The 21,694-nt window shown below is 37.2% G+C and overlaps 1 protein-coding gene across 1 annotated transcript in view; it reads left to right on the forward strand.

Moving 5' to 3' along the window:
* KIAA1217 (KIAA1217 ortholog) overlaps nucleotides 1-21,694 on the forward strand; it is a 172,818-nt gene that overhangs the window by 78,047 nt on the left and 73,077 nt on the right. The window contains exons 3-4 of the mRNA XM_015811568.2: nucleotides 45-243; nucleotides 5,004-5,097. Coding sequence (XP_015667054.1) covers nucleotides 45-243; nucleotides 5,004-5,097 — 293 coding nt within the window. The remainder of the gene's footprint in view (nucleotides 1-44; nucleotides 244-5,003; nucleotides 5,098-21,694) is intronic.

Consider the following 21,694-nt stretch of genomic DNA (forward strand, 5'->3'; position numbering starts at 1 on the left):
GAAGCTTGAAACTCTGCTTTGTTCATGTTTTCTTTTGCTTCTAGGGGTTTTATATCTTCAGTATGGAGATGAAACTAAACAGCTAAGGATGCCCAATGAGATTACAAGCACAGACACTATTCGTGCCCTCTTTGTAAGTGCCTTTCCCCAACAACTGACAATGAAAATGTTGGAATCTCCCAGTGTGGCAATATATATCAAGGATGAGAGCAGAAATATCTATTATGAATTAAGTGATGTGAGGTAAGTGAAATTCTATGGCTTGAGGTAGGTTTCTTTGTAAAGATTGGCAATATGTTGGCCAGAAGTGCCAAGATGCTTGTAGTGTCTCCTGATGATTCCTCCCACTCCCAGGTTTTTTTAAAAAACAAAAAGAAATTTTAAATGGTTAGAAATTCTGAAGACGATTAAATCATGCAATATTCTAAGGACCCTTAAATCATGCAATATTCCAATATTTTTTCAAGAATCTCAGTCTGCCTGGAATAATTTTTTGTTGTGACATTTCCAGTGTTGAATGAATCCAGAACTAAAATGTCTAGAACAGGGGTCTCCAACCCCCGGTCCATGGACCGATACTGGGCCGCAGCATGCCAGCAACCGGACCGCACAAACAAGCAAAGCCCCATCCGTGGGATGCAGGCAGCACACAAAACCACACCCCCTCTGGTTCATGGAAAAATCTCTCTCCACATAACCGGTCCCTGATGCCCAAAAGATTGGGGACCTCTGATCTAGAAAGATATATTTGCAAACATTATCTGTGCCTTTAATGGTTCATTTTTCTCTTTCTTTTCTATCTGATAAGTTGATGTAGAAGTACTCCACTACTCTTTCCAGAAATTTGAATTAATCATTTGCAGGAGGTTTCTGAAATATGTGTCAGCGCATTATATGGCCACAGATCTTAATGGTTAAAAAAGAAATGTAACAAATTAAAATTATCCTGAACTTTGTAATAATTTCAGTGGTCTAGGAAATACTACATGCTTCCTGTTATTCTATGCCTCCTTGTTACCAACAAAATATATCCATTTATATTTATCCTCTATAGTAGGAACGTGTTTAATATGAGAAGCAAGTGTATATCACATAAGTTGAAGAGATTCAAAAATGTTAGGTTTAAATCAAAGATAGACTTTGAAGTTATGCCTTGGATGCTTTCATAAAATGACTGTCATGAATGGCTTTTTGTATTCAGTAATTAACTGTGTGCAATAAATTACTGGTTTTCCAAAAGGCAGATTGGTGCCTTTTGCCATCACCTCTTCCCCCAGGATGCACCAAGCAGCTCTGATTTCTTTATTGATCAGAAGACATTTCTTTGACAGCCATTTTGGTGTAGTGGTTAAGGCATCTGACTAGAAGCCAAGAGACCATGAGTTCTGGTCCCATCTTAGGCATGAAGCCACCTGGATGAGCTTGGACCAGTGTTTTGGCAAGTATCAGGGCAGAGATTATCCTCTGAAGTATGAAAATGTTTAATATGAGAAGAAAGTGTATATCACATGTGTTGAAGATATTCAAATATTTTAGGTTTAAATCAAAGAGTTTGAAATGGTTTGGATGCTATCACAAAATGGCTGCCATGGATGGGTTTTTGTGTTCAGTAATTAGCTGTGTGCAATAAAATACTGGTTTACTGAAAGACAATTGATTCTTTTTGATCCAAAGACAATGAACATTTCAGTAAATAAAGGGATTTTAAGCTTTATTATTAGCTCAAGCAAACAAATTTAAAAGCATAACATAAAAAGCATGCATACGAAGCAAGATGTTACCCAAATCTTTTACAAATTGCAAGGAGTTCCTTAATAACAGTAAGATACACCAAGGGCAGCCATTTTCCATAGTACCCAATGGAAGTTGGGTGGTTGAACTTTGTGCAGAAGCTCGTAAGAAACCATAGCAACCCTAAGGTTTTTATCAAATCTGATACCACGACATCATGACTGTACTGTGGGCAGGAGATTGCAAGACCTGATCTTGACTGAGTGGTATATGATTCTGGGATGGGAACTGAGAGTCTGAGAGTTTCATAGCAAGAAAAGTTTTGAAGCTATATGAGGATTCCTCCCCCCATCTCCCCCTTATTCAGTAAACAAGAGTAAAATACTAGGCAGGCTAGCTCAGAATGAACTCTAAACTTCTAGATTTTTCTTAATATGAAGGAGCAATAAAAACATACTACTAAACTCCTTGAAATAACAATGGTCATTTGTATTGTTATTTCAGCCAATCACTCTTTCTCATCCCTAAGAAAGGGCAAACCATTTCTGAAAATCTTGCCAAGAAAATTACAGAGACTAGTCCAGGCAGTCTCCAGGTCACAAAGTCATCCCTTACATGCACTCCCTACTCAGAAAACATTTCTGTAAAGAACAGACTTTTCTTAATGTTGTCATTTTTGTAATTATTATGATAATGCTGTTGCTGGTGACTTTTATCCTTCCTTTCAGATATTGTACATTATTTGAATAGCTTGTCATAAAATCTTGAAAAGGCTATGAAATATGTGAAAATCAGCATTTTTATAAAAGCAAAGGGGGTACCAAGCTAGATACTCGGGGGGGGGGGGTGTTCAATGTTGGGCCCTAAGGTTGAAAAAACTTTCTGCAGACAGTTTTGTGTTCTGCACTACAAAGAGGATCCCAGCAGGCAGTCTGCCAGATGGCTGTTGCTTAGACATCTACATGTGTGGAAAAATGAGCTGATAGAGCCTGGAGATGTAAATTTGCAATTTCAGATTACTGATGGAAGAACACATTTTGAACGTTGTCATTTGTGTGGGTGTACATGTTTATGTGCCTGCCTATTTAGCCTAGCACGTAGGTTCCAGATGTGCTGTCCAAATAGGAGTGGCAAGACTCATGCCAGAAATGCCAGCTAATGTTGACAAAATTGAAAAAAGCAACTTCTTGTGTTCCTAAGATATGCAGACAATCTGCAGGTAAAAAGTTAACACTGAAGAGAAGATGATAGAAATAATGCTGCCTCTTCATTCTATTACATATTCAATTTCAGCCTTAGATTGTTGTGATTGAAAAGTTGTGATCTGCTGTCTTAGAACAGCTTTGTTTATCTTGATCAATTTTAATGCTAAACACCAGGAAGCAGGAAGGAGCTAGCTCAGTGTTCCTCAGTTTTGGTAACTTTAAGACATGTGGACTTCAGTGCCCAAATTCCCCAGCCAGACAGATCACAGTTGGGAGCAGAATTTTGGTCACTAAACATTGCAGTCATTAACTGAATCATCAGATGACTGGATCTGATTTCACAACCATTTTTAATGTGGTCATTGTGAATCACAAAACAGACTTATGACTACAATTGAGCCCTAACTTTTTTTTGCTAAGTGAGTCATTTGTTGTGAATTTTGCCCCATTTACAACATTTTATGAATCACTGCAGTTATTAAATTAGTAACACGGTTGTTAATTAAATCTGGCTTCCCCATTGATTTTGTTTGTAAGAATGTCACAAAAGATGATCACATGACCCCCAGGACGCTGCAACCATCGTAAATATGAGTCAGCTGCCAAGCATCTGAATTTTGATCACATGGTCACGGGAGATACTGCAATGGTCGTAAGTGTGAAAAATGGTCATAAGTCAATTTTTTCAGTGCAGTTGTAACTTTGAACAGTCACTAAATGAACTGTTGTAAGTCGAGGACTACCTGTAGTTGTGCAACTCTGGCTTCCCCCTTTGCTTGGTCAGGAGCTGCCTGGGAAGGTTGCAAATTGTGATCCCATGATTGCAGGACACAAGAACGGTCATAAATGTGAGCCAATTGCCAAGTTCACAAATTACAATTACATGACCCCAGGAGGTAATGCAACAGTTCTAACTTTAAGGATGGATCATAAGTCACTTTTTCAGCACCATCGTAAATTGCGATAAACTTCCATTGCCCATGGGTATATATTTTTCTTGTGGTTTCTGCTCAGTGCTGACTTCATTATATCTAAACATCTAATTAACCCTACATTTCTTAACAATGAACATTGTTTCGTCTTTTCAGCTTTCTGACTTTTCCTGGCAGACTGCTTGAATTTGATAGAAGCAATGCAAGTTCTAACTAGTTACAGATTCAAAGCAACTACCAGCATCACTGTAACTTTAAAAGAAACTAGACCTGTCCAAAAATCCTTCACCATGTCTCTCTCTTCCCCCCCTTCCAACAAAATGATAATCCTACTGATTAAGATCAGCCCACTAAACATATAACTGCACCTGGAGCAGAGGAATTCAGTGTAACATGCAGTTTCTCTGACGATGACTGGTACTAAATAAAAGGCATCAGAACTTTAAATAGACATAAATGTGTTTAGATTACATTCTTTGTAGGCCTTTATTGCAGAAGGAGAAAACAGCAGGATTTACTGCAGACCTCTAATCTGTAAACTGTAAGGTAGGTTTTAAACTAAATGGCAAACCCATTGACTTTTTAATTTATGGAGTTAGATATCAGTTTTGTTAACTGAAAATTCATCTTTAGAATTTAAAAACAAAACATTTTAATATTGAGCATGTATTATAGATATTTGCAGTTTAAAGCTGTTTACGTTTATTCAGCAATGGATCTCACTTTATGCATTTGAAACGATTTGAGTTAATTTGTTACTCAAGCATTTTACTCCTAAGGATCTTTGACAAATATTGTTTTGATGCTTTATTTTAATATGTATCCTGATCCTTCAAATCAGAGGCAAGATATGACTGCCTTGGTAATAAGGTACTGATAAAAGCCAATAAAAATATTTATGAAATGTGTTGGATTTTGTACTATTATTACAGCATCTTTAATGAAACTTGAAATGAGTTCATCTTAGAATAAAATTCCCTTCCAGGGTATGAGTGAGCAGTGTTTTTATTGTTCATGCAATGCGCAGCTTCTTCATTCACCAGTCACTACCTGGGTTATTCAAATAAAGTAAATGAGCTGAGATGAAGTCCTTTCTTCCCTTATGTGTGCATGTGTGTTTTATTTTTAATTCTAGGAATATTCAAGACAAATCTTTCCTTAAAGTTTACAACAAGGATCCTGCCCATGTCTTTAACCACATGCCCAGAACAATCAATGGAGATGTAAGGGTAAGTGCAAGACCTTCATTTATTTAGTGTTCTTTGGTTCTCTCATTTGAGAACCTGCTTCTGCGGGGCCATAAAAATGACACCAATGTGTGAAAATTACCTCCCTTTGTCTTTCCCCCCTTAATTATTTTGCCAAATGTGTTAAAAGAAGTCACATTAGAGAGAGTGTTAAAAAGAAGGTTAGCCATTTGACCGGTTAAATAATGGCTGTAAAATTGATGGAATGTTGCAAATGTTTAACTTAAGCTTGAGTGGCAAATTAAGAATTGTCCATCACTTTCTTTTCATAGTGTCTGAGTTCAGATAACTTACTTAAGTTCAACATAGCGTATCAATCAAATATTTTGGGTTCACACACACTGAATCAAAGTAATCATACATCCTGGGTTGCTGCCATATGCTGAGTTATACATGGTTGGATAGCTTGTAGTTCTGCATCTTGTATAATTATATTGTACTTATTCTAGAAGTAACTACTCTTGGGACTGATTGTAACTCTTAATCATAAACAGTGATCATAAAGCAGTTTGAAAAAAATACATTTATTACTTATTGGAGTAGCCAAAAGCAATCCATGGATAAATTCATTAATAAGGAATCACACACTGAAAAGACATGTGCCAGACGAAACAAAAATCTTACCAGTTTAACTAACTGCTGTGAGCCAACAAATATTCTTCTCCATCTTCCTAGTAAATAACATACTATACTTTGTTTTGTTTGGGCCTGTACTGTTGTGTGAATCAAAGCAGTTGTGTTGAACCAAATCATAGTTTACTAAAAGCTATGCACTGGTCACTAGCTGCAATTATACATCATGCCAATAATGTCTAGGGTTATTGGATCTGATTACAAACTTAGAGTAACCACTAGATGGTATCAAAGAGTTAATGTTTTCTGTTTCCTTTTAGTGCCACCTAATAATCATATAGATTTGTATAGATAAACATTAGTATTCCTAAACCTATTCATTCAGGTTGCATCTTGATTAGGAAGAACAATCAAATCTTGGCACCTTCTTCTATAATTTGGTTACTGCTACCATTTTCGAACCAGGAATGCTGACCTATGTTCCTTCCTAATAAGTCCAAGTTAAAAACCTTGATTTGTTTTTGCCTACCATTTCTTGTTTAATAGAGATGTACCAGAAATCCTGGTTCACACAACATGCCAAAGAAACTAATAGGTAAACTGCACTTTGTTTAATTACCCTTGCTGGTAAAAGTAACCAGGTGGGAACGATTGAACAGCATATGCCAGCCCACTTCTTGTTTATGAAAAGTCAGAATGCTTATTTATTGAGACTGTAAATAGATTCATTGTATTTGAAGCTTAGATCCTTCCATAATACCTGCTGAGATGTTCGGGCTATAATAGATAGAGCTGAATTGTATGACTTTTTTTCTATTGGAATCTCACAATATTTGGTATACAGGTAGCCCTCAACTCATGAACACAATTGGGACCAGAATTTCCATTGTGTCTGAATTTTGATCATGTGACCATGGTGACTTTGAATAGTTGCTAAATGAATGGCTGTAAGTTGAAGACTATCAGTAATTCCTGGAGGGAAACCAGTGGAACTGAACTACAGAGTAAGCATTTATAGAACTGTACTGTAGCCCCAGGTCTTAGCACTGATGATCGTTAACTTCCACAAATTGTAAAGCCAAATGCAAATATTCACCTTTTGCTACATTTGGGGAAATATATAGCATCCATTTCTTAGCCCTATCCCTATCCCATTCTATTTCCCATGATTTTACTGGTGCTCCAGTAAATTTTCAGACTTCTGTACCAGAATGGATATTAAATAGTAATCTTTCATACTGTGGAAAGTAGTTGTTCTTTTCCTTAAAACTTTTTTCCCAAGGTATCTAGCTTTGTAAAACAGAATGGAAGCATCAAGTTAATTTTAGTTTGGGAACTATTTATGGCCACTTTATCACCAAGGCTTTCCCAAACTAAAAATAAATAACTGCTGGTACAAAAGACTACTTTAAAATAGTGCAAATGGAGGCTGTCCAGGAGAAATAATCACCACTTTTTACTGCTTAGATCAGATATTTCCTTAAAAACCTTTTCCCCCTTCAAAATCCCAGTGCCCACTCTCTTTGAATAAAATACATTAATTCCATCAGAAAAGTATTGCCAGCAAGGGAGCTGCCTGATTTTAGTAGATTGCATAGGATTTTGAAACAGAAGTTAATCATTGGTGCAAAACACCTGTGAAAATAGGGACTTAGAATTCTGCATTTGTTTGAGAATTCCTCAAGAGCATGCTTTGTATAGCAAATTCAAAGCATTGCTGCAGTTATTAACATAGCAAGAATTAACATTTATAAATATATTATAAACTCAACAATGTGTTGCTTCCTGTGGAGTGATTCCTCTATACCTCTTGCCTGGATCTCTGGTAGCCAAGTGGAGGTATGTCATGCTATAGGTGGTGAGTTAAAATGTCCACTTCTGCCTAGAAATTAATTTTCTGATCAGCAGTCAGTTTGCTATGGATGGGGATGTTACTAGGTTTCACAACCAGAAAAGAGTCACTTGAAGATGGCTTGTATCTTGTTCAGAATCCTCAGATAAGTGTTTCTAAGGAAGGAAGTGGTGGGAAAGGACAGAGAATGTATAAGGAAGCACCTTTACAAGCACACATTCTGTTTTTAGCCCTTGCAGAACAGACTGAGGAAACTGGTGGGGGGGGGAGAGTGAATACGTAGAAAAGGCAGCAGCCCTTTAGGGGAAGAGATAACTTCCTTTTTCCAGCTGAATCCATGGTGGCTGGAATGGAAGAAACAGAAGAGTTTATTTCTATCTTTAGAATTGGACTGGAAAGAACTCTTCTTACATCTTATAGATAACACTCTCTTGCTAGAAGACTACTCCCTCTTCTGTTGGCTACTTTTTTTAAAAAAGAAAAAGAAAAAATAGTACATATCCTCATAAAGCAACATTATGCGAGATACAGAAAAGGAATAATGAAGAGTAAGTCAAAGAAAAAAAAGTCATGAAGCAAGAAAAAGCAAAGGAATAACCGCTCCATGTAGCTAAGCCCTTTAATATGCTGTGAATGAAACTGAAGGTACCGTATCAGCTTTGAAATTTGGATGGCTTGTTTTACACATTTGGTTGTCTTTTCCTTTTGAATGGCAGGACAGCCAGCCAGGTGGTGATTAGTTTCTATTGCTGTGATTTCTGGCACGACACATTGTAAGCAAGTGCTGAAAAGCCTGTTGCTATAATTACAGTACTTTAACAGAAGCAAGTTTGCATCCGGAAAGATGGCATATGCACTCACTCACCCCTGAAGTGTTAATAATAGATTATGTGGGGAAAATCTACGTTGGATGCAAAGAGATACCAAATATTGGATCCAAATCTTTCAATATATATTCCTCTCTTTTTGCTTTCATTTTTCCAATTTATTCTCTTGTTCAGAGAAAGCAGGTAGTATCAAAAGTATTTTTCTCTCTCTCTTTTCTATGTAATGATACGCTTTCCCAGGTCCATTTTTTTGAAACACGAATTGTTTGCTTTCTGTTCATATTTTCTTTAAAAATTTCAGATTCATTCTGCTTTTTCTTAGGTTGCTTTGCATCCTCCTTTTTCCAGCAGGATAAACTAAACTATTGGCTCTAATCCTGTTCTCAAGTAATATATTATTTCAACTGTGATTACTTAACATGTATACATGGAAAGAAGCAATTGCTAGATATCTTACGTCACTACCTTGTCCTGCTGATTTTGATAGTCAAATTCTGAATTTTCAATGATATGTTATTTGCCTTAGCTTTAGACCAGAGATTCTTACACTGTTTGACCCAATTACCCCTTTTCCTGGTCTTGAAAAATGTCATTAATCCCAGAAAGAAACCAGAGTGTTGTTTTACATAAAAGTCTTAGCAGGGACACTTTTTAAAATGTTTTTTTAATATTTTATCTAATTTTGTTTTGTTTTTGTCAAAAAAAAATGAAGTTTGTATTTTAACATTTTGAATAAAATTTTAAAAATTGTTGAAAAAAAAGGTTTTAGCAGCAGCAATTCCAAAGTAGATTCTCAAACAACTGGTTACAAATACTCTAGGTTATGCCCATATCACCTCAGTATAAGAATCAATGCTTTGGGTTCATTCACCACTATTGCAAGCTTTCTGTTGTACCATGCTATTGTTGAGAGAAGGAAAACTGTTGAAGTGAATTTGGCAGCTTATAAATCTAATCATCAACATCACCATGAATGTTGAAGCTGAAAAGGGGAGACATGGTAGCAATCTTCCAATACATGGAGATATATTGTTAAAATACGGTGTGAATTCTTCAGAGCACCCAGGGATAGGACAAGAACCAGTGGGTTCTTTGGATTTCTACAGTGAAAGATCCAAATTTGAAATAAGGAGGAATTTCCTGACTGTGAGAGCTGCCTCCCAAAGTTGTGAATCATGGAGGTTTTCAAAAAAAGATTGGAAAGCCATTTATCTGAGGTAGTGTTTCTCAACCTTTGCGATTTTAAAACCTTTGTCCTTCAACTACCCAAATACTCCACCTTCCTGGAGAATTCTGAGAACTGAAGACTCACAGCTCTTAATGTTGTGAAGGTTGAGAAAGACCTTTCTGAGAATTCATATATTGGGTAGAGACTGAACTCGATGACCACTAAAGTTTCTTCTAACCCTCTGACTTTATTCTTTTAATTTTGTTTATCTCTTTTAATAAGGATTAGCTAATATTCGATCTGTTTATCCTCCACCATCCCTCACATAAACATATTTAGCAGTTCTAACGTGCATATGCTCTTCTTGTTCAATGCCACTCTGTTAAAGAAGAATGTATGTGACATTTATTCTTATTATTTATGGAAACCTATTGGGTGATTTGGACCAGATGTTCTTTCTCAATCCCATCTATCTCACAGGATGTTATACTGAGAATAGCTTGAAGAGAGATCTCCAAATAAAATTTCTTTAGTTCTTAAAAAAGAGGCAAGAATAAAATCTAATAAAGCATATGTTAAAGCTATATGTGACCTAGGGCACATGGTTCAAAATTATGTCTTAACACAATATGTAGACCAAAATGTTTTGAGGAAGAAGACAAAAAAGAGGTGCCTATACAAAAAAAACCAAATCCATAGTTGCTGGAAAATAGGAAAGTTCCAAACAAAAGATAATGAAGTCAGATTGCTATTCTAAATCTATGAAGGAGATAGGACAATGGCTTAGTGGAGGCCTTGGTAGGAGACACTCTTTGTAATGGGTAGGGAATGGACTTCCAGGTCTTCCTTGGGTCACAGGTGATTGCCATCTTTAGGTATGGAGGCTTGCTCCATCATTTTGCATTAATCATTTCGATTATTAACCTCCCTGGAGGAACTGAGCTAGTTTTAGTGAGGTAAGTATTTTTTTTTAAATTGGGGAAGGGGTAACAGTAGATGCTTTATGAGTATTTTATGCTTTTCTCTCCTATCACCATAGATTTTCTTTGGATCTCTGTATTGTAATGGGGGGAGCAAGTTGCTCATGTAAAATGTATGTGAGAAGGAGACAGCTGAACTGCTCCTGTTGGTAACTGTACTTCAGATGATCTTACATCTTTTAATCAGCTTTGCACTAACTTCTTCCATAGTTATTTGCCTCTCCACACACTTAGGTCTATGTAACAGATAGTGTGGAAAAGTACTTACTTTTTCCTTACTTTCGTCACTCATACAATTAGAAGAAGTGCAGCTGCTTTAGACTAGGTCAGTGATGGCGAACCTTTTAGAGACTGAGTGCCCAAACTGCAACCCAAAACCCACTTATGCATCATCGAGTGCCGGGTGGGCGTGGCCCATCGGGTGGGCATGGCTGCGGTGGTAATGGCAGACTGGGTGGGACTAAAAAGTTCAATCAATCAATTCCAACTTTGCAAGATCTTTTTTTTCCCGCGAGAAGTTGAAATTGACTGATTGAACCTTTTTTTTTTTGCACATGGCGGCGGAGGCCTAAAGCGAAAAGGTTTTATAAAACCCAGCTGAAGGCCTAGGACTGGGGCGATGATGCGTTTGCCCACAGAGAGGGCTCTGAGTGCCGCCTCTGGCACCCGTGCCATAGGTTCGCCACCACTGGACTAGGTTATCTGAAATGCTGCCTCAGCATTATGATTGCACTCAAAGGGCCAGTTGCATATAAGACTATGTATCATATTATTTGAGGAGTGCATTATGTCTAAGACATGGGCCAAACAGGATTAACATTTCAAATATGAAAAAATATTTCAAATACATCTGCAAAAACAAATTTAAAACAAAGAAAACACATAAGCTATTTAGCTCTCTCTCTCATGCCATTTTATCCAAGCTGGATATTTGGCATCTTTTCTTGCCTACAAGTTGATTCATACTTGAGGTCAGGTTCTGAGCTGTGGAAACTCTCAGGATAGTGTCAGGGTGTGCATCAGGGAGAAGACTTCTGTGTGTGTTTTTGCTCACCTTCATCACAGAGAAAAGTTGCTCACACAGGTATGTACTATCAAACGTGTAGAGCATGGGTGTCAAACTTGCCACATCACGTGACATGTCGCGACGTGTCGCGACTCTTTGCATTGCCGGCAATGGGGTAGGTGTGGCTTTGGTATGATGAAACCGACCCATGGGCCGGCAGTTTGACACCCTGGTGTAGAGCATTTGAGTAGCTTATAGGGGGAATTGGCGCATCATTTTAGGGAAGAACCTGATGAACTGTGCGGGCCCTGCAGAAACATACTTTGCCTTAAGGGTGCTGTTACATCAGAGTTCTATTAGTTCCATCTATATGTTTGCAGGTGCTTTCTCCACATCAACCGCAAATGGATTACAGCAGTCCAGAATTGAATTTCTGTGCTTCAAATTTAACAAAGCGACATCTAAATTCCATGGGAAGTGGGCTCAGTTTATCAGCAAAACGAGCATCTGAGAACACAGCGGTGGAGACTTAGTTTATGATTGTTTGGCAACAGGAAAGATGACTCAATTTTTCTTGCTGCCACAGTCGCAGCTTAATTTGAAAGGTTTTCACTGTATCATACATGTCTGTGATCACACGGTCCCATCTCTGAAGCTGAAGATTTAATGCAGCGAGATGCTTAGTTATGTCGCACAGAAAAGTTATCTCACAATACAGTTCATCTCACAATACAGTGGAGCCTTTTCCTTTACCTTCCATGAACTGACAGATTTCCTTATGCAACTTGAAAAATCTATTGAGCACTTTTTCTCGACCTAGCCATCACACCTGTGTGTGATAGGGCAGATCACCAAGTTCAGAATGTATTTCCTCCAGAAAAGACTTAGATTGATGGTGATTTGAACCTTTGGCTCTTATAAAGTTAACTCTCTGTGTTACAGTGCTCATTTTGTGGCAGATAATATGTATATATGGAGTATGAGACTGCACGAAAAGCTCAAAGTCCCAGGTGCTGCGTGAGGCAAGCAGTTGTGAGTGCTCTAGGTATCCACTTTGGAGGCTCAGTAGGATGCTGTGAGTCCGGATCTTCTGGGGTATAAGGGGGCTGCACTCTTCCCGGCACTCTTAAGTCCCGATAACCTGAGGCTGGAGAGACTGAGCAGTAGAGAGTAATAGAGAGACCGAGCTGCAGATCTCTTGCCCAGATGGGCAGCAGCAGCTTTTAAGGAAGTGCATGCATTTCAGCATGTGGCTCGGGTTTCTCAACTAGCTTTGACCCAGACCTGGTGCACGCAAGCTTCCCGTCTTGCATTTCCTCCTGTCTTTGGGGAAAAGTCTGTGAACTGAGTAGTACTTGTGGGAACATGCAGCACAGACGAAGAAAGAGGAGGAGGGAAAGGGGATGAGGCAGGGAGGACTGAAATACAGGACCTAAGTACTTTCCATCCTTTCTCTTTCCTTCCCTACCTTTCCTTCCCTAACCAGCGACTTGCTCTCAGGCAGAGTGTGCTTTAGCCAGGCCCGCCCCCACGGTTACTGCTGCCACATAGCTCCACGTGTTGGAGAGGCTCCCGCTGCCTGTCCTCTGCTAGCACTGCTGCCACTGACAAGACACCTAAAGAAGCAAGGAGTTAACTACTCAATCACCCCAGTAGTCTGTTTGCGGGCCAAATCTAACCACATCGCGGGCTGGATCTGGCTCACAGGCCTTGAGTTTGACATGTCTGTCCTATGAGTTTGGGCCCTCTGATAATATTGGGCAGAGGTGGTATATTTTGAGTTCCCTCAATCAAGTAGTATCTGGATTCTGATAGATGGTATAGAATGATATGCTTTCTATGCATTACCTTCTGGAATGATATACTGACTTTTAAGTTGATGATGATCATGATGCTATTGAAGACCTAGCTATTCTCCCAGACTGGGGTAGACTGATGGTTGAGCTCCTGTTGAAAAGATTATTTGTTTGTTTGTTTGTTTGTTTCCAGACTGCTTATGAATTCTTTCTCTTTTATTTATTTTATTTAAGACATTTGTATAGTTGCACAACTTAGAACCAATTTCTGGGCAGCTAACAACTCAGCAATAAAAACAATGCATGCAGCTAAAACCAGCACCCCCCCCCCAAAAAAAAACAGAAAAGATTGACATCACCACCAGAAACCCCTAATGCAACAAATCATGTTCTCCTCCTACTATAATCTCACCCTATCCTGGCATTTGTAGGACTAGACAGATCTTGTGTGATCTCCATAAGGTTAAAAAAGTGGGAGGCCTGTTGTATCTCAAGCAGGGGGGTATTCTGTAGGACTGGGGTTGCAACAAAAAAAAGCCACCCATTTTCAAAGTCCCACCAGGAGGCAGTGTTTAAGGCAGGGGTGTCAAACTGCCGGCCCACAGGCTGGATGCGTCATGCTGAAACCATGCCTACCTCTTTGCTGGCAATGGAAAAAAAAGTTGAGATATGTTGCAACACGTCATGTGATGTTGTGAGTTTGACATCCCTGGTTTAAGGGAAGGGAACTGGAATGTGCCTATCAACTCCACTCTGTTGGGACAGGCAGATACCTTCAGGAAGAGGTTTTCCCAAAGATAACCTGATCTTCTGTCAAGTAGAACTTTAAAATAATCAGAACCTTGAATTACACTTGGGAGGAAATTGGGAGCCAGTGCAATTCATGCAGAAGTGATGTAACATAGGCAAAACTAGGAGTACCCAACAGTGCATTCTGGGCGTTGCAACTTCCAAGCATCTTCAAGGACAACTCAGAGCTCATTACAGTAATCCAGATTTTATCATGATACAATCAATTTCATGTTAAAATATTGTTAAGAGTCAGGTGGCCCCTGCATTGGTTGATTAATAAATCCTTGCTCTCTTAATGGACTTAGGGTCAGACAGATTTGAAATAACATTTTGTACTTAATTATGAGAATCCTTCCCATAGGAAAATGCTGTTGTTTTGAATTCTTAAAAGAAAACACGACTGGATAAGAATTTGAATATTGAACACTAGAGAAAGCCAGAAGGAAATAAGGGTTATAATTAAAATGGGATATAGCTCTTAAATTTCACCCTGCTCCAAGGCAAAACACTTTATTTCAACACTCTAAAGCAGTTCTAGTGTTGATACCATCTACAGAGAGAGGTTGATTAAACTGCGGCCAGATGCCTTCACAGAAAGGTATGAAGGAAGTAAATAAGACCAAAAAGGCAAGATGGAAATGTTGTTGTTGTTGGGAAGAGGAAATCAATATAGCCAGACAAATGCCTTGGATCAAGCTAGGCAGTTTTTCATAGTCTAGGATGGATCACAGCCACAACAAATGGAAGAACTATGATGCCAGTGATTTTGGAATTCCAATATGGAAGCTATATTTGGCAGGCAGAGCAGATATTTAAGTAGTTAGAATAATGAAGTCTGGTAAGGCTGAGGTTTGTTAGAATGCATTTAAAAGATCCCATATGTGCTTTGCATATCCTCCTACTAATAAAAGTTGGTTTACTTTGGGGGAAGATATCAACACATGTTGGCTAGCTATAAACTGGCTAAAGGAATTAAAGCTCATCTTTCCCACTCAGTTATCTGCTTTTGTGTGTGGGTTTGTGTTTTGCTACTGAGAGGTTATGACAACATTGGCCTTACTGTATTTATAAACATCACATGTTTCTCTGCGATGGTTTACGGTGTCTGCCAAACCGAACACATGGAAGAAACATTTCTTGTTAGTCCAGCATTGGTTTTGGTTATACGTATTTCCGGAACACAGAAGGGAAAAATATCTTCTAACTTTGTGCAGCAATAGATAGCAAAAGTCTCTCAGTCATTCAGAGGAAGTTGCTCCCTTGACAGATTTTGTTATTTTTTCAGCTAAAACTCTTCTGCTAGCAGGACATAAGTATGATACCGTAGTTCAGTTTTTGGCAGACATGAAGAACGTAATTTAGATGCAAAACCTCTAAATAAAAGGAGCTGACTAGAAGATGTAAGGTAAGAAGCTTTAGCAATTCAGAGAATAAAATTTGCAAAGTAAAGGATTTATAAATAAAAAATAGATTAAAAATGCAATGGATGTAACTTTGAGGAAAGCAAAAGATTAACTTTATTTAGAGGTAAAAATTAAATATTGTTTCTCAGATTCAGCAACTGTCAGAATATATAATCTGTTCTCATTCTCTGAAGTTGTTCAGATGCAGGTATTATTTTGGGAAGTAAGTTTATTAAGTCAGGCATTAAATGAGAGCTGAAATGGAAAATAATAAATAATGGGTAGATTGTTAATTATTTGCAACTACCTCAGTCAAAAGAATTCTGATTTTCTTAAAAGTAGCTATCTGAAACAAAACATTAATTAATCTTAAATTAATAAAATGAAGAAACATTGAACATTTTGGAGTATAATCTACAGATTTCTCAATGGTGTCTTTTTAAAAATAATTTTATTAAGCTTATCGGGATATAAAATGCAAAATAAAACGAAAATAGTGGGAAAATGGGGGAGGGAAAAGGGAAGAGAAAGAAAGTAGGGTAAAGGAAAAAAAGAAATAAAAACATTGACTTTGGTCCCTTTTTAGGGAAGTAGAATAAAATTGTAATATTACAGCCTCAACTTTTTACATTTACATACTTAATATGTACATACTTAATACATACACATTAATACGCACTAGCCATTTCTATAACAACAAACTTATCTAATCAGGAAAACACAGAGTCAAAGTTTCATTTTCTCAGTGGTGTCTTTTAAATGGATGAAGAAACAACCAAAAAAGGAGAAATTTATTTTACTTTCATTTCATGCATTGCTATGCTGCTCTTAATAGGTTTTATAGAATAAGTGAAAACAAAATGAGAAATTTAAATTTACTACAATATCAATGTGGAAAGAAACATACATTCTGCTTGTGTTGGGCTTTTGAATTTGACTAATAAATTCCTTTTATAACCACAGCTATAATAAAGGCTCAAAATGTTTTTCAGGCAGTTGTTACTATTGCATATGCCCTCCAAAATGAAAATAGATAAAATTTTAAAAGAGAAAGCTTCTTCATTCTCTATACATCCTCTGTGAATATATAGATTATTTTTTACTTCCTTAACGTTGACGTTTTAATTTTTATTTTTTATTTTTGGAATCAGTGGGTGCCACCTGGTGGCTTGGTGGGTGCCATTGCATCTATGGATGCTGTATCGCTATTTCTGCTCTGTAATGGGCAAGAGTAAACTTACAGATGGTAGAACTTTTGGGATATTAGCAGCCAATTCTATCAATAACAGTGGGATGAAATCCATGTTATGACACTGTACAATATAGGAAGTTAATTTATTTCTTAGAGCAGTCACATAAAGCTACAAAGAACGGTTGCTGGAATTGGGTATGTCTAGTTTAATGAAGAGAAGGACTAGGGGTGACATGATAGCAGTGTTCCAATTGCCACAAAGAAGAGGAGGTCAGGCTATTCTCCAAAGCACCTGAAGGCAGGACAAGAAGCAATGGTTGGAAAACTAGTCAAGGAGAGAAGAACTTAGAATTAAGGAGAAAATTTCTGACAGTTAGAATAATTAATCAGTGAAACAGCCTGCCTCCAGAATTAATGGGTGCTCCAACACTAGAGGTTTTTAAGAAGAGATTGGACATGGCAACCACTTTATTCTGAAATAATATAGGGTTTCCTGCCTGAGCAGGGGGGTTGAACTAGAAGACCTCCAAAGTCCCTTCCCACTCTGTTATTGTGTTATTTGTTGACCTATTTTTTTTACTGGAGAACTCTCAAGATTTTTACTGGAGAACTCCAAGGTTCCAGATGTCTTCAAATTAATATTTCTTCCTTGAAAAGATGAGATGAATTGATCCTCTTCATTCAGGTAATTAAAGTGTAATCATTAGATGTAAATCATTAGCAGAACAAATCTACATTGTTATAAAATGCAAGAGAAGAAAGGTAGCATCAAACTGTTTGTGTGCTAAGGCCAGCATTCAATAGATGAAATCTTTTGGAGAACACTGGAAAATTCTGTCTTCAAGAATGTGACAATGTAGCTGTTCTGGTGATCAGGAAATAAGCCAGATCTGGAAGCCATGATTACTTCCTACTCTGGAATACTTATTTCCAGAAAGTATTAGCCCCTGCAGATCAGCACATTCCAGAAAAAAAGAACATGTCGCACATCAGACTCTTGCATAGGCTCTCAGCAGTTTAAAAAGCCCCTTTAATTCAATATATCTCATTTTCAGGGAAACTCAGAAAAGTACACAAACGGTTTGAGGGAGATCTCCATGAACCCAATAATGTATGTGTTGGCCTGATGTCCTGGCACTATGCATTTGTTCCTTGTGGAGAGGGCCTCCTTTCTCCTTAGAAACAAAGAGAAGCAGAGAAATGGCAGAGCATCATGACATGTACACATATTAGTATATGTGGTAGAAACTGTTACACTTGCAAATGTATTCAAATACAGCAAGGAGAGCATTTCATTTCCTATCTCCGTGCAGGAAATGTATTTGAATATATAAATCAATGAGATGTGAAAATGACTGCGTATAATGATTTAATTGTTTTCTTAATAATTATGCCACCATCTTAAAAGTATCTATTATCCTATAAGCTAAGTTTAGGTCCTGGATTTAACTATCTTCCCAGATCTTCCTTTAACAATGAAACCTATTACTTCTCTCTCTTCAAAATGTAATCCTATGGCTTTGGATTGGAATCTCTCATACTGACTTAACTAAATGGAATATTATGTTGACAGTATCATAGTCCACACAAAGAATCCCTACTCTATAAAAGCAGGTACATATAGAAATACTATAGCTATTTAACTGTGGGAGAAATAGATTAATTACATGTCCTCCTTCTTTACAGTTGTTTGATATATTTGAGATTGGGTCTAGCAATAAAAATTATCTCGCAACAGAGGACCATTTTTTAGTTAAGGCCTGCTTATCAATACAGAGCTGCTTTAGATGCATGACCATGGAATAAAATAAAGATTTGTGTCATTCTTTTCAGATGAAGGGTCATTGTACGTTTTTTGTGGATATTATTTCTCATTAGAAAAAGCATTGTAGATTAATTAGCTTTATCATATATATTTGTACAAAGTCATGTTCAGGGACTATGGATAGATTAACTGTTTAAGGCCTTAATTCAGTGGTGTGATTCAGATATGTGAACAACCGGTTCTCTGTGTGGATGCTGCTTCCGGAAGTCCATTCTGGGCCTGGTCAACAAAAAATTAGCTACCAGTTCTGCCGAAGTGGTGTGAACTTGCTGAATCCCACCACTGCCTTAATTTCCTAATTTCTATGGTAACTAATTTCACAAGTTACCATGATTTCATGTTCCATTTGCATGGAGTCACTGGGAAATATATAAACTTGATTTGCCTCCAGATTAGAAGTGTGTTTGGTTTTCCTATTAAAATTTGAAAATAATCTAGGGTTTAGTAATCATGATTGGGTAATCATAATAATTCTGGAATAAAACTAGAGAAAATAGAGGAGGAAAGAACAGATAAGCCTGAGAGAGGAAAGTTCCAAGATCAAATCATGGTTTGGCTTTAAAATCTCAAGTAGAAAATGGAAGTCCGAATCAAAGTCTTGAAATATTCACCTGCTACCAACTAGGAAGTTAGTATTTTTTACTTTAATTGTCAGTATCTCTCAGATTTCTTTCTTCTTCTTCTTTTTTTTTTTTTGCTTGCTTCCTTTACCTGCTCTCTGATTCTCTTTTTCTTTGGGTCTCCTGACTGGAGGTATTAGTGGTAATAGCTCCACTATTACCACTAATCCACTCAGATCTTTGTCATTCAAAGTATGCGTTTTGTAGCTGAGTTTTCAAAGGAGATTTTCTAATCAAAGATATACAGATATAAATAATACTTATATACACTTGTAGTTGTTTTCTCAGTCTGTAATCATTTACAAACATTGTGCTGACCATAAGCCATGGTTTATAGCCACAGGGATGGAATTCATGCCTAATGCTAAGCTTTGAACTATACTTATTAATCCCCATTGGCTTATAAATCACCATGGCTCAGTGCATTGTTCTGGTTGTCAGTATTGAAGAGCGCAGAATAAAACAATCCTCTGACTTTCTCAAGGGTGTACAGGAAGTCCTCAATTTACAACCAAAATTCAGACCAGAATTTCAATTGCTAAAAAGGAGGTTGTTACATGAGTCCCAGCTTCAGTAATTTTATGATTTTTTTTGCAGTTATTGTTTAAGCACATCACTCCAATTCTTAAGTGAATCACGCGGTCATTAAACAAATTTGGCTTCCCCCATGGACTTTTCTTGTAGGAAACTAGCTTGGAAGATCACAAATGGTGACATGACCCCAGGATGATGCAGCCATCATAAATAGAGACTGGCTGCCAAGTGCCCAAATTTTGATTATGTGAATGTAAGGATGTTTCAACAATCCCAAGTGTAAGGACCAGTTGTAAATCATTTTTTCCAGTGCTATTGTAACTTCAAACAGTTGCTAACTTGAGGATTATCTATATGTCTATCACAGATATAAACTATTGGTAGCCCTGGGCTATTTATTTTCTTTTAGTGAAGTGGGGAATGGGAGGGGGAGGGATAGGAATGAACTTCAGGGTTCTTATTTTAACTATAAAATTTGGCTGTAGCTATACAAAAGGTCAAAAAAAGTTGGGTGCAAATTTTCATTTTTCTATTTATTCCATATTTTTATAATATGCTTGATAATGCCATTCCACACTGAAAAGCTTGTGTTCCTCCTTATTCTTGTTTTAATAAACTGCAAGCTGCTTTATAGCTTGGCAAAGTATGGAGCCAAAGAACAACTAACCCACCCCCATCCCAAATGCTGAGTTAGTACATTGGAGCGCCAGACAAGCATGGATTTATTTTGATTTGCAAGATCAGTTACTAATGTGATTTTCTTTCCCTCTTATTTCTTTTTCTAAAAAAAGAAATCAGAAGTCTGATGTGCTGTCTCTGTGGGGCTGAAAAAAGTTAATATTTTTCATAACTGCATATTTTGGAATAGCTTCCTCTGAGCTCTATAGCCAAGAGAATGGATGGTTGTGGTTAGTATTTTATAAAATCATGGGACTTACAGGTTGGAGATCCTCAGTTCCCCAATAGTTTGTTTCAGGCAATGAAGAAAAAAATGAATAAAAAACAGCTTGTTTATGAAGGAATTCTTAGATCAGAGTTCATATGTTGGGTGAGAAAATGTACTAATAAAAGAAATAGCTTTTGTTATATAATCGTCCATTATATTATATTTTCTACCCCATTCCTCTTTTCAGTTAGATTTCAAAGCATCCAATCCTGATCTCTCTGAAAATATCTCATTCAAACACTTACTGTCCCTTCTTAACATCATTACATTTTGTGTGTTTTAATACTAGCTTCTCATGCTAACATTCACATAGGCAGATTATAGCATCTAGCAGTCCTAGATACTTTAATGTCTCTTTTTTTAATACACAAGCTAAATTGTTTATAGAGTTTTGCTTGTAAGCGGGGAACCTTCATAACATCAACCTGCATATAGAAATCTTCAGGAGACAGATCTTTTTTTAAAAAAACAAACTTTTGCTCATTGAGTACATTGAAGTGAGTATTTGGGGGTATCACGTCGACACTACAAAACACATTCCTTTGGGAATTGCTCTTGAATCCATTCTCTCTGATTTTAGAAAGATACACTGCTGGAAAATTTCTTTAAACTGAGAAAACAAAGGGAAAATATTATTCTGATTATTGAAACGTGAATAGACAGTTGCCACGTAACTACTATTAAGAAATTTTGACAAAGTACCAAGATTTTTTCATGACAGGATCAGACTTGTTACTCTTAAAATATAGGGTAGCGGGACATAAATACAGTGATATCTGAGAAGGAAACAGTGCTGCCAGTGCCAGCGTGCCAGTAGATACATACAGTAACCACCATGTTTCTTCCTATTTGAGAAATAGCATTTTAAAAAATGCTGATGATGTTAAAAGGAAGATGTCCTACTGTGAAGCAGCAGCAGTAACTCTTTCCAAATAATGCCTATGATTGCAAATACATCCAATCAGTTTTCATAGAAAATAAAAAATGATAGTTGATTAGAGAACAGTATTTTGTTTGGAATGGTTCAGAAAAAGACAAAGATAAGCTAGTAGGAAGCATTATGAA

The sequence above is a fragment of the Protobothrops mucrosquamatus genome, unplaced genomic scaffold (assembly GCF_001527695.2).
Source record: "Protobothrops mucrosquamatus isolate PMUCROS unplaced genomic scaffold, P.Mucros_1.0 scaffold45, whole genome shotgun sequence".
Lineage (NCBI taxonomy): Eukaryota > Metazoa > Chordata > Lepidosauria > Squamata > Viperidae > Protobothrops > Protobothrops mucrosquamatus.